General features: G+C 40.7%; 1 protein-coding gene across 1 annotated transcript; it reads right to left on the bottom strand.

Annotated features, from left to right (window-relative positions):
• Positions 1-2,674: 2,674 nt before the first annotated feature.
• sdhaf4 (succinate dehydrogenase complex assembly factor 4) lies at positions 2,675-8,583 on the bottom strand. The gene is made up of 3 exons (XM_073482675.1): positions 8,414-8,583; positions 7,973-8,086; positions 2,675-3,068 (listed from the first exon to the last, which is right to left on the bottom strand). Exons 1-3 carry the CDS (start codon positions 8,490-8,492, stop codon positions 2,959-2,961), a joined length of 303 nt encoding a protein of 100 aa, XP_073338776.1. The 5' UTR covers positions 8,493-8,583; the 3' UTR covers positions 2,675-2,958.
• Positions 8,584-12,805: the final 4,222 nt, after the last annotated feature.

Genomic DNA, 12,805 nt, shown 5'->3' with positions numbered 1-12,805 from the left:
GGTGGTGTAACGTGGGCTGGTGAAGGGGAAGGTGATGCTCCACTTTAGTGCGGTTGCTCCGGTTACTCAAGAGACGCCAGGCAACATGTGGGGTTTTTTATTCATAACACTGACCGCACCATGCCAGGTCTCTACGGCACTAATGTCACAGACATACATGCAAACGAACACAGGCCGAGGTTCTTGCACCAACACTTTACAAAATAAAACAACATAAAAAGAGCAGTCCTCGCTCTGTCAGCAGTATCCTTTCTCATGGGGAGTGGAAGTACACCTGCTCTTCTTCATCGTACAGGTTACATTACCCACTAAACAAAAGGAGGCGCCACATAGTAGCGCTACATTGAATAACTCTGACTGTTACAGTTGCGTGTCCCTCATTGTCCCACACAAACTTACCCTTCGTCCCACATTTGGCTTATTGGGATCTGGTCACCCTAGTAAGGAGTAGTAAGGAGATTTTAAAATACATGGGGCTGTACAGAGGAAAGAATTAGCATCCCGCCTCCTCCTGAGTGTCTTGCATTTGGGTCCTCACCTTTTACCAAAACGCATCATTTATGACTTGGGCTGATCAGTGTGTCACATTACGCACACAGAGACTCACCACAGCCGCCCTCCTCCAGTTAAATAGAGCCTTCTGTCATATTCAGTCAAACAAAGCTGTTGTCATCATCTTTATTGATCGATTACTATCAAAGGGAAACTCGATGTAGAAAGATAGGACTTCCATTGGAAAATTACTGCAGTGATAAATATGTTTTAGTTGGCAACAAGTTATTTAACCTTAACTGATGCAGTAAGTAGCTTCTTACAACCATGTCTAAAGACATATCCTGTCCGAAAAAGATGTTTTATTGGCCTGCATCAAGCAAAAAACACAACTAAGGAGATTGCTGAAACTACTCAGATTGGCTTAATAACTGTCCTACGCATGATTAAAACCTGGGAGGACAGTGGTGAACCATCATTTTCGAGGATGAAATGTGGTCTGAAAAAAATCTTGAATGATTGTGAGTGGAGATCACTTAAACATTTGGTAAAATCAAGTCGTAAAAAATAGAACGCACGGCTATGTTTTATAGTGAAAGTATGCATTTCCACACACACAATGCGAAGAGCATTTAAGGGATTGACACTAAACAGCTGTGTAGCCTTAAGAAAACCACTTATCAGTGAGGCTAATCGAGGAAAAAAATGCTTCATTTTGCTAGGGAACATAAAGATTGGACTCTGGAACAATGGAGAAAGGTCGTGTGGTCTTGTGAGTCCAGATGTATGTTCCATAGTGATGTGTGCATCAGGATAAGAAGAGAGGCAACTCTGCACAGAAATAAATGTTGTGACATTGCATAAGCTTATCGAAATGATGCCACGGTGAATGCCTGCCGTAATCAAAGCTAAAGGTTGCCCAACAAAATATTATTGTGACTTTTTTTTTTGGTGTAAATGATCACGTTTTAACGTGACACTTTTCACATTACATTTTTCAAGTTATGACGTGATAGTGTTTTGTTTTTCCATGTGTAGCAGCCATACGCTTCCGTACACAACAAATGAGGAAATCAGGTTATCCACGCCAGACTGCACCCACAGAAACCATTTGAAATGACTGAGGACACATTGTACTGCATTTGAAATAAGGATGTTACACTGTATTTAAAGAGGCAGCATCAGTGTTTTCCAAGCTATTGTGTTTCCAGGATTATCCCAGTGTAATCACATCATGATCAACTCTTAAATGATAAAAAAATGTAAATATCAATAAGAGCAGATTTAGATCATTGAGAAATAATTTAATCTGCTGCTGGTTCTAACTTACTGTTGTGATTGATCAGTTCATTTAATAACCCTTGATCATCAGATTTTTTGCGGTAGATACCCGAAATTCATATAGATTTAAAACACACTCAAAATATATCAATAAACACACAGGACTTGTTCATAGAATCACTTTTCATTTCATTGATCTCAAACACACAATATGTAATTACTGCCACTATGGGTCTCTACCACAACAAAACAAAAGTCGTATGCTGAGGATTATGTGGGGAGGGCCAGGCTGAGGGGCCACCGCTACCACCCTAACCTTTTCACTTTTGGGACTTGGGTTCATCAACCTGACTGCAGCAGCAATCTGCGGAGTTGTGGGATGTTTATGTATATAATGGTGTCGACTGGAGCTGGAGGGGAAATGTAACTACAGAGAGAGAACCATGGTTTCTGGTGAGAGGTTGACCTTAGATCAAACACATAGATATCAAAAACCCTCACTGGGTGCTGTTGCTCACTAGTTTATGTCTAGTGTATGGTAAGGTAAAGCTGTTTGGGGTGAATAAAATGTCACACAAGTAATGCCAAAAAACACACATGATCCTGCGGTCAATCTCATGTAAGTAACAGGAGGCAACAATTCTCTGGTGGTGAAGATACCATTTAACCACCATTGCTGATGAAAATCTATCTAACAGGAGGAGGGTAATGATTTAGTTATATTTACCTTACATTTAGTAATTTACAAACTTCCTTCCTTCTGAACTTATAGCGACAAGCGGCCAAGTGAAGTGCATCTTTACCTTGAGTAAACGTGAGGATTTTTCTGGGTTTGAACATTGTTGGAAATATTTGGGATAATGTAAGTATACAACTCAACAGAATTATTCCAAAGGTCTAGTCGTTTTCAGACATTTTAATGCAGAATTCTTACATGTATCTTTAACATTCATACTTGTGGACAGAACCATGTCTCACTCTCACCTGCAACAAAACACTATCAACCTGCAAAACATTTCTTGGAGATTCAAATAGTGATTTTAGAAGACATTTTGTTTTTTTAAGCATGACCCCTTGAACAAATGCACATCAGCACGTTGCATCTTCGCCTTATTCTCACCCTCTGATCAGAAACTCAATCTTTCAATGTCAATGGTTTAAATGGTGCCCTTTATCCATAATGAACTAGAAGTCGACACAGCGACCCTTTCTCTCCCAGTCTCCATAGCGTGTGGGCTCGGGACCCCGTGGGCCCCCCTTCTCCTTGGTTACAGGGTTCACATCATCAGGGAATCCTGGGGGACAACAAGAGAAGGGTTCAGTTCGAAAGATAAAGCTTTAGTTGGGACAATTCCCTTCCACAACTGTTTTACTTTCCTCAAAACATATTAGATCAATCTATGGAACTAATGCAGTCAGCACTTCCTGTACCTCTACTGAGGTCAGAATGTTGACCTGTTTTTGGAGCTTTTAAAAATATTTCAAAACCCCATGTCTGCTTGTTAGCTTTTCCTCATCTTTCAACCACATTCCAGAGCCAATGGAAGTCACATACTATCACTACAACTGTGCAAACTCCACGTTGTGAGGTGTGGTCGAAAGTTCTGGACAATACTAGAAGTGCTGAAGTACTGTTTTCCATGTCAACAATGAACCTTCACAGAATTTTTTTTTTTTGAGGTGGAGGTTACAAACCACTTAATAAGTCTTTAATCCGTGTACTCCTCTAGCTGTGCTAGAACAGTGAAAGTCGAGCAACCATCATAATGCATTACGCATGAGTGTCACCACAGTATTTATATTTAAGCGATCAGAATGACTGCTTCACACCCGCCAAAGTTATCATGACAATCAGTGGCATCCCCCACAGTGGGAAGTCATTTGAAATGGAACGTGAACACTTTTTATTTATTAATTTTCGGCAATTTAATGGGCATTTTGTCCAACATGAGTAGTCTGAAGGCAGGCGTGGATGCTGTCCAGTCTACAGTAGAGAAGTTGCACACTCGAATGACTGAAGCAGAATCGCAGATATTGGAGCTGGAAGATCAAGCTTAAAGCCGGGAGGCAGTAGTGGGAATGGCGGTGAAAACAATCGTGCAGCTCCAGGAGTAAATAACCCATCTTGAAGATGCTGGCCGTCGTAATAATGTCCCTATAGTGGGACTGGTGGAAGGTGCTGAAGGACGAGATATGCAGCAGTTTCTGAAGAGGCTCATCTCTGAAACAATGGATACTGAGTTAACCTGGGAGTGCTCCCACAGAACCGGCCAACAAGGCGGCAGAGACCGACATATTCTATGTGTCCTGAGATTCAGAGCCAGGGAGGCGCTGTTGCCAGAGACTATGGACGAGTGACATGGGAGGACAAGTGGGTATCTTTGTTCCAGGACCTGTCACAGGACATCATTCAGAGATGCAAAAAGTTTGATGGTGTGAAATGGCAGCTACAGGAGAAGGGTCTGTGGTATACTATCGATTACCTGACCGTGCTGAGAGCCATCGCTAACAACATCCAGTACACTTTCACTTCACCTGAGAAACCGGAGGTTTCCTCTCATCAGCTGGAAAAAACAGAGGGCTTTCTGATGGATCTGGATAAGTCATTTTCAAGTTACGGTTTTGTGATTTATTATAATGATATTGATGATGACTGAAGGCTCTGACAGACAAACTGTGTTCAGGCGTGGGAGCCTGTGTGAGTTATTTTGATATATTGTTCTACTTGTTTGGGCATATTGCATAGTTAATGTAACGTTAGACTACGGGTTAGCATGTATGGTTACAGCCAGATATGTTGATGCGTGGACCGAGATATGCATTTGCATTCCTTATGTTTAACAAAACCGTTAAAGCATATTTTGTTCTGTTTTTCAGGGAAGTCTATTTTTGTCTTGTTTGCATAATCCACCAGGTTAAAAGTTTTGGAATCTTTTTCCTTCTTTCATTCTCAGATGATAGATTAAGATGCATTATACAGTCAAGGGCTAATAATAAAGGGATATATTATTTTTGAGTATTCTAATAACAAGTCATGGGAGCTGGGTTTTGTGATATGATATATATATATATATATATATATATATATATATATCTATATACAAAAAAAAACAAAACATTTTGCTGTACCAAAATCACGAACTCAATTGTCAAAAATCAAAAATAATGAATTCTGTACCAGCAGCTCTCATACAAAAATAATGTTTGTGGACTTCAGCATATTCTGAATAAATAAAAACATAAAAAATGTATTAAATTAATACAAACCCAAATTCCAATGAAGTTGGGATGTTGTGTAAAACGTAAATAAAACAGAATACAATGATTTGCAAATCTTTTTCAACTTATTTTCAATTGAATACACTACAAAGACAAGATATTTAATGTTAATGTTCAATGTTAATGTTATTCTTCTCACATTAACTGGCACAATTATTTTTGTTGTGTGAATCAATTAATTAATTCAGTTAATTGAATTAACATGTCTCAGACCAAATATTAACAAAAACTGAACACTGAAAGCTTCATACTGGTAGATTTTCTGGGAGGGCTATTTGTAGATCAGGAGGTAGAGTTGGTCGTCTTGTAATCGGAAGGTCACTGGTTTGAAATTCCGGCTCCTCCAGCTGCATGTCAAAGTGTCCTTGAGCAAGATACTGAACCCCAAATTGCTCCTGATGAGCAGTTGGCACCTTGCATGGCAGCCTTTGCCATCAGTGTATGAATTTGTGTGTGAATGGGTGAATGTGACAAGTGTTGTAAAATGCTTTGAGCGGTCAGCAGACTGCAAAAGCTCTATAGAAATGCAAGTCCATTTAGATTTATTTGGGTTGGCTGTTTGTAATTTTTCTTATTCAACATTTTGTTTCTGTTCAGCAACAGATCTACAGAAAGCATGGTGCGACAAAGGAAAGGGAGTACCTGAAGCTGTGGAGAGCAGCCACCATCAACCGCCTGCATTGGGCTGCAGCTTCAACTAGAGATTCAGATGTGATGGAGGCCAAAGCATGGTGAACAATGTTCAGAACATCCATTACCACAGCAGTATAACAGTATATGGCTGAAAATCATTAGTGGTCCACTCTTCAGTGGTGCTTGTTGATGCTTAGTTTATTTTGGTTTCAATACACTATTTTGGTGGGAAATGTTCATGTTCATCATTAATGTATAACAGTTTGCCAAGAAGAATTGCTTGTGTTTATACATTATAAGGGGACACAACATGTCAGATTTTGTGCTGAAGTAAATTAGAGGCAGCTCTGCACAGTCTTAAATGACCTCTCTCCGATAAAAAAGTACAAAATGAATGTAAGCATAATTGTTTACCTGCTACAATTGTGAGCAGGTGCCAGGTCAGTGCTATGGAAGTGGACTAAAGCAGTCATTGGATCACTTTCGTTGAGTTGGTTGTGTTGGCATACAAGTTCTAAAGCTGTATCACCAAAGCCATTAAGTAGGGCTGGGCGATTAATTGAATTTCAATTTCGATTTCGATTTTGGCTTCCCTCGATCATGAAAACAAGATAATCATAATAAAACGATCATTCTGCCGCACGCCGTGTCTTGTGTGGTAAATGCAGTGAACCCTTCCATCTCCACCTGTGCACTCCGCTCCGCCTGAACAGTTTCGCTTTCAGCCACGCTGGTGTGTGTTGCCAGTGGGTGTTTGGAAAAAATGCATAGAAGAAGACGGTAGAAGATGGCAGAAAGGAGCCTTTGGTCGGGAAGAAAGGTAAAGCGAATTCTGTGGTGTGGAAACACTTTGGTTTCCAGGAGTCTGACTCGGAACAAGCGAAGATATTGTGCAAGATATGTCACGCGACCGTGTCTGCACCTCAAGGGAACACGACCAATTTATTTAACCATTTAAAGTCCACACAGAGTAATACATGACCAGGCAGTGAAGGAACAAAAAAACTCAAAAATGAAAGCTCCTCGACTCCTGCCACCGCCACACCGTCCTCAATTAAGGACACACTTTACAATGCCACCGCACATCCACCCAGCTCCCGCAGGCATGAAGAAATAACGGATGCCGTCACATGATGCCAAAGACATGTGCCCCATCAACACCGTTAGCGAGCCGGGGTTCAATAAACTGATTAACACATTGGACACGCGGTAGTAAGTGTTACCATCACGTCACCATTTCAGCAGAATTGCGCTGCCTGCCCTTTATGACGAATGTCGCGGAAAAGTTGCAAGAGAAGTGTCAACAACATTATATTTTGCCACCACAACGGACCTATGGTTTTTATGTTTACATATTATTTAATTCATTTTATTAACATATTTTTCTTATTTATTTGCATTTTTCTTGTTTTTCAGTTCAAACTTATCTCGTTAAAAGAAATACCAGAGTTAAAAGTTCAATAAATGCTTGTTCTCAAATCAATGAATAATCGTCTTTAATAATCGTGATTATGATTTTTGCCATAATCGAGCAGCCCTACCATTAAGTACAACAAAGATAACATTGACAGTAACAATTAATATGTCCTTGAATCACTAATATAATACATACACAGACAGATGTCGGTAGAGATGCTCCGTGCCTTGTATTGTTCTCTCTCATTCTCTCTGTCCCCTCAATGTTTTGCTCATCTGTCTGTCTCTTTCCAGACCTCTCCCCAGATAATAATAATAATTTCTGTAACGACTTAATATATTAAAGTAAGTTGACAAATGTATTGGTTGAGTGTGTATCTGATTGTGCCATATTTATTATCTTTTCCTATGGGATTCCTGTAGATAAAGTCCTATATCAAGTAGAATTTGCTATTGTCAATTTCTATTAGAATCCTATAGGACTTTTTGACAAGGGCAGAACTAGCCTATTACATTTACCCACTTAGTTTCTAGCTGTTAATACAGTTTTAGCAAACTGTAATCAACATAAGAAATGGCAGAATTACTGACTTTGTCCTTTATCTTTTTTGTTCTATTTAATAGCTCAAAGGTAGCTACTGAATCACCGTAAATGTATCCAAATTATGATTGTACCTGTGCTCAACCACAGTAAAAGAACTGCAGCTGCTGCTAAACATGATCACTGCAGCTCAATTTTTGTAACAACGTAAAACAATTGTATTTAAATTTACTACAAGACAATATAATCGCCCATAAAGATACTATGCAGTCCTTTGTGATAGTTACAAGCAGAGTACACTGGCAATACTTCACCCATCATCATTCTCACTTTGCAGAACATCTTTACTCTTCTCCTCGGGATTGTCAAACCGACCCTGCGGTGTTTTGGCTTTCTTCAGCGGTTCCGTGTCATTCACCGATCTGCTGGCGGCCCGGGAGCATCCTGAACAAGACACACCGGAAACCGCAAATATAACGACGATTTCAGAATAAAGCTTTCATTCAGTGCACAGCGTTGGACATAGTCTTTCATAACATAGGACGTCCACTTGTTATTTAATCTAAACCAACGTTGATAACTGTCAAAGCCTATATCGAAGCTGTCAACTCGTACTATGTTATGCTCTACGAAGTATAAAACATTACTTTTGCTAACAGTTGAACATGAAATCACCAGATTTGTGAATGTTAGCAAGAAAAACCATGGGGAGTTATCAAGGCTACATTCGCTGCTCCTTAAACACGCACACACACACACACACACACTGACCTGTAAAGACGGACTCCACAGCTAGACTGTTAGAAAGTACATATCTGCTGTTTGAAGCACAAAACCGCAGAAGAGACATGTCTGGTGAACTCAGAAAAACAACGACTTTCGTCCTACTGATCTCGAACACCCTCTAATGTTGTTTGTCGAGCTTCATTGACGCAATTCTCATCATCAACTAGCGACGGATACTAGCGACAAGCCCATGCAGTGTTTATTTGCCGCCTGTAGGAGGAGGCAAAACACTGGATATAAGATTTGATGCGCTTTACAATCTACAGCTGAGGTTTTCAAACTTAACTTAAAGTTAGTCCTTAAGATAAATCCTCCCAAATTGGAGGTCTGTAGTGCAATGTGCATCTATTGTGGGGGTCCTTGACTTTTGGGAACAAAGTTTGGGAACTACAGTAGGCTATTAGAACCCGTTTTGTTATGTTTCCATCACTTTCATGAACGTAACCTCATTAAATCTAGTTTAATATCTAGCAACTCAGCAGGTTCAGATGTTGTCACTGTAATGTATTATCATTAGAGATGCTATTACATTTAAAAAGACAAGCCTGCATCTCTTTTACACCAAACACTGATGCATTAGCCTAATTTATGCTTTCCTCCTGTTAAAGGCCAATTAGCTTGATAACTTTGACCATTTTGTTCTGACAAGTTCTTGTGACTAATGACTTTCAGAACTAGAATTCTGGTAATGTGGGACACTTTTGGTAGATGCTCCACACTGTAGTAGACTGTTTACTCACTCCAGTCATGTTTCCATAAATCATTTTAGGCCTTATAACATTTGTATGTTGGACTTAAATGGTAATAAATCATTACACATGAATAAAGCTGGACTCATTGAATCCACTAGAGTCTCAGCAGTCATATCCAACAAATATAATTCCAAAACTTGGCTATGTAGTGGCCCCAGTATGCAAATGTATTCAAATACGCCATTTTTAGAATAGGCAAAAATAACATATCTGTACCTCATGCAAAAAAACTGAACGGTTCCTCCAAAAACTGCCTGGAATTAGCATGTCTATCAAATATTGACAATTTTGGGTGGTGACCATCCTGATCTACCATCCCATCACCAGCATCAGTATTTGACAAGTTGGGAATGAGACTCAAAAATCAACTTTTCTTACAAATAGGACCTTTAAATAAAATATAAATTGGTGTCCCACTTTAGGAATAATCAGCTTACGTGTTCATGTAACGTGGGGCAGTGACACAAAATGTTTGTATTTTTTAATAAAAACAAAGCATTACTCTACCTTTTTTGTTTCAACCAATGGTTAAACCACTTTATTATGATCCAGTAGTACAGGTTCTAACCTAATTTCTATTTTATTAATGGCCTTATAATTGAGAAATTGAATATTATGGTACTATATTATGCTACTGAATTTACCACACATTTATCTTAACACTGTAGACACAAAACAGGCCCCCACCACTCACACTGATGTCAGAGCAATCCAAACCATTGTTTAGTGGCAGGTAGTGTTGCAACAATTCAAGATCATTTTTGGTGATTGGCTGTTGATTTTGCACAAATCAAATCATTACAGTGATTAAATTGCCTGATTTCCCACATTACCTTAACTCACCCTAGGCTTTTGCTTTGTACCATGTTATCATTTTCACACATCTGTCTTTAACAGTACCTTAATTATGCAAGACATATTTTTTCAGCATTTAGGGGACCTACTATTATTCCCAGCACTGGCTTCTATTAAAACAGAAAGCTAAAGCCTAGTAACAGGTTTCTAAAACCACATGCCACTAAAAACATGTTCTCACTGACTGAACAATAGCATTTATGTGGGGGTATATAGGAAGGTTCTCAGTCATCCAGGTCATGGTAAATCTAAATGCTGTATCATAGGCAACTGGACTTGTTTCAGTTTCTTGAAGACATTTCAGATCTCATCCAAGAGGCTTCTTCAGTTCTAACTGACTGGAGGGGAGTTGGCAGGCTTTTAAACTCTGTGTGGGGGTGACCTTAAAGAGTCGTTAAGGACACGTGTGAGCTCTGAGTTTCAAAGGAACATCTTATCTTAGGTATGAAACTGATGTCATTAAAGTCAGACAGCAGGTTGACACCCTTCAGCATGATCTTGTGAAGGAAATGCAGCAGAAGACAACTGTTGAAAAACAGTATGCAGAGCTGCAAATAGCACATGAACTCAGCCAGGACAAGTTTACAGCTGAGCTCCAGGTGGAGGAGCAGAAGAACAAGCTTCTCCACTCAGAAGGAAGTCCAGCAAAGAAAACTTCTTCTACAAGAACACGAGGAGCTGAAAAAGGTACAGACATCCAGCTATGGGAAGTTCACTGCTGAGCTCCAGATGGAGAAGCAGAAGGGGGACAGCCTTCCATTCCGAAACACCTCCATTAGGAAACCCCTCCATTCCGAAACACCCCCACTCCGAAACACCGCTGTTCCGACCCTCCGCCCAAAACAACGCTGTTCTGACTTTCACCTTCAAATTACTTCCCAATACGGTTAGGGTTAGGGTTTCCCCAGTAGCCTTTGTGGAATAGCGGGGTCTTTAGAAAAAATGGGAAACTCCGCCATTACGAAGAATGGAAGTCTCTTTTTGGAACAGCGGGGATTTGGAAAGGCGGGGTGTAACCAAGCAGAAGAACAACCTAGTCCAAGACACACTGGACAGGATCAGTGATATCAGCCAAAAGTATGAAACTAAAGTCATCACTGTGAGACAGCAGGCTGATACTTTGCAGCGGGAGCTTGAGAAGTCAAGTCAAGTCAAGTCAAGTCTCACGCAGACACAGTAGCCCTTTTCACACAGGGTTGCCGCATTATCGCTGCAGCGGCGGTTCGCCAATTCTCCGCCGTTGGTTGTTCACACAGAACCAAGCAGCTCCAGCGTAAAAGACGAACCAGTGTGTAATTCACACAGAAAGCCGGTGTTTCGGATTAACGCAGGGCTATGTTAGCTGGCGACCATGAGCCGAATGCGTCAGTGGTTGCCGTAGCCACAGCAGATTTGAAAACGGGAAGAGAAGACGTAGCTGTCCTCTGATATGCCTCCTTGTTCAGGTTGTCTCTGTGCAAAACATACCTGATCCATGGTTGGGCTCCTGTTTGAGTAGACGTGTCTAACCCTCAGTCGCTGTATCAACATTGCTGGTTGTTATGGAAGACATTGTAAACAGGAAAAGGGATAGTTGCTCTTCCTGTGAATGTTAATCTCTAATAAATCTTCATTAAATACACTTACTCGTCTTCGCTTCCTATTTGAGTAAACATGCATCACATAGAAGAACTATGAAACCCTTTAAACGAAAAATGAAAAAGAAAAAAAAATACGGGACTCGAACTCATATTCATTGAGGGAAAAGAGAGAACCATATCGCAGCAATTAGCCCACCACACCAATGAAACCACACAGGTGTATGGCAGTACAGCCTATTTCACTCTTCATAGCATACACACAGCCACCTCCGGGACGCAGAGGTGGCCAGATCAACTTGTGACCGCAGTGTCTATGCACCATGTCGACACTGTGATGGTTTAATAACACAAATAAGTATAACCTTTATTAAAGGTGACATATTATGCTCATTTCTGCTTGTTGACATGGTTCCTTGATGTCTAAATGGAATGATAGTAACATGCTTTGGTCGAAAAAACCGAAGGATTGAGCACAGCAGGGGTGTTTACACACCAGTTTCACAGCCCTGCTCTAAGCGGCTGGTTTGAGTGCCTTTCCCTTTTATGCTAATGAGCTACTGCGTGCGCCGCCCACCTCTTCCTGCTGGGCGGAAGACGTGAGGACGGCATCGCGTGACCATGGCAACGAGCTATACACATTTGCGAAGCAACTTTTCTGTGTCCATGCCTGCATATAACTGATAGTAGCACAGCAGACATGTAGCAGCTGACCCCTGTCTCCGGCTCCAAAACAAAGTAATGATTGCTTTACTGCAGGTAACGTGCAGGTCACTGTCCTTTAGCACAACATGCTAATGAATTAACGTAGCTCACCGTCTGCGAACAACTGAGACATTTCACACCGTCTCCTCTGCTTGTTCACCGCGGAACAGCAGCTCACCGTCCGCGAACAACTGAGACATTTCACACTGTCTCCTCTGCTTGTTCACAGGGGAACAGCAGCTCACCATCTGCGAACAACTGAGATGATTTCATACAATCTCCTCTGCTTGTTCACGGCGGAACAGCAGCTCACCGTCCGCAAACAATTGAGACATTTCACCCCATCTCCTCTCCATGTTCACGGCCGAACAGTGGTTCACCGGCCGGTTAGAAGCGATAAAATCTCAATATCCTAATTCATTTTCTCAATTCACTGTCATGTTTTAAAAGAGTGTTGATATGACAAATTAACGTTTGGTAACATTAAC

This window comes from Pagrus major, chromosome 15, assembly GCF_040436345.1.
Source record: "Pagrus major chromosome 15, Pma_NU_1.0".
NCBI classification, from domain to species: domain Eukaryota; kingdom Metazoa; phylum Chordata; class Actinopteri; order Spariformes; family Sparidae; genus Pagrus; species Pagrus major.
The sequence above is the reverse complement of the archived record's forward strand: the minus strand, read 5'-3'. Positions and strand labels throughout refer to the sequence as shown.

Bases quoted from the DNA above. Each gene is read 5' to 3' on its own strand.
- sdhaf4 (XM_073482675.1), bottom strand. From the start codon at position 8,492: ATGTCTCTTCTGCGGTTTTGTGCTTCAAACAGCAGATATGTACTTTCT. The intron at 8,087-8,413 runs GTCAGTGTGTGT...TGTCTTGTTCAG, and splicing joins TGTGGAGTCCGTCTTTACAG to GATGCTCCCGGGCCGCCAGC. The intron at 3,069-7,972 runs GTGAGAATGATG...GTTGTCCCCCAG, and splicing joins GAGTAAAGATGTTCTGCAAA to GATTCCCTGATGATGTGAAC.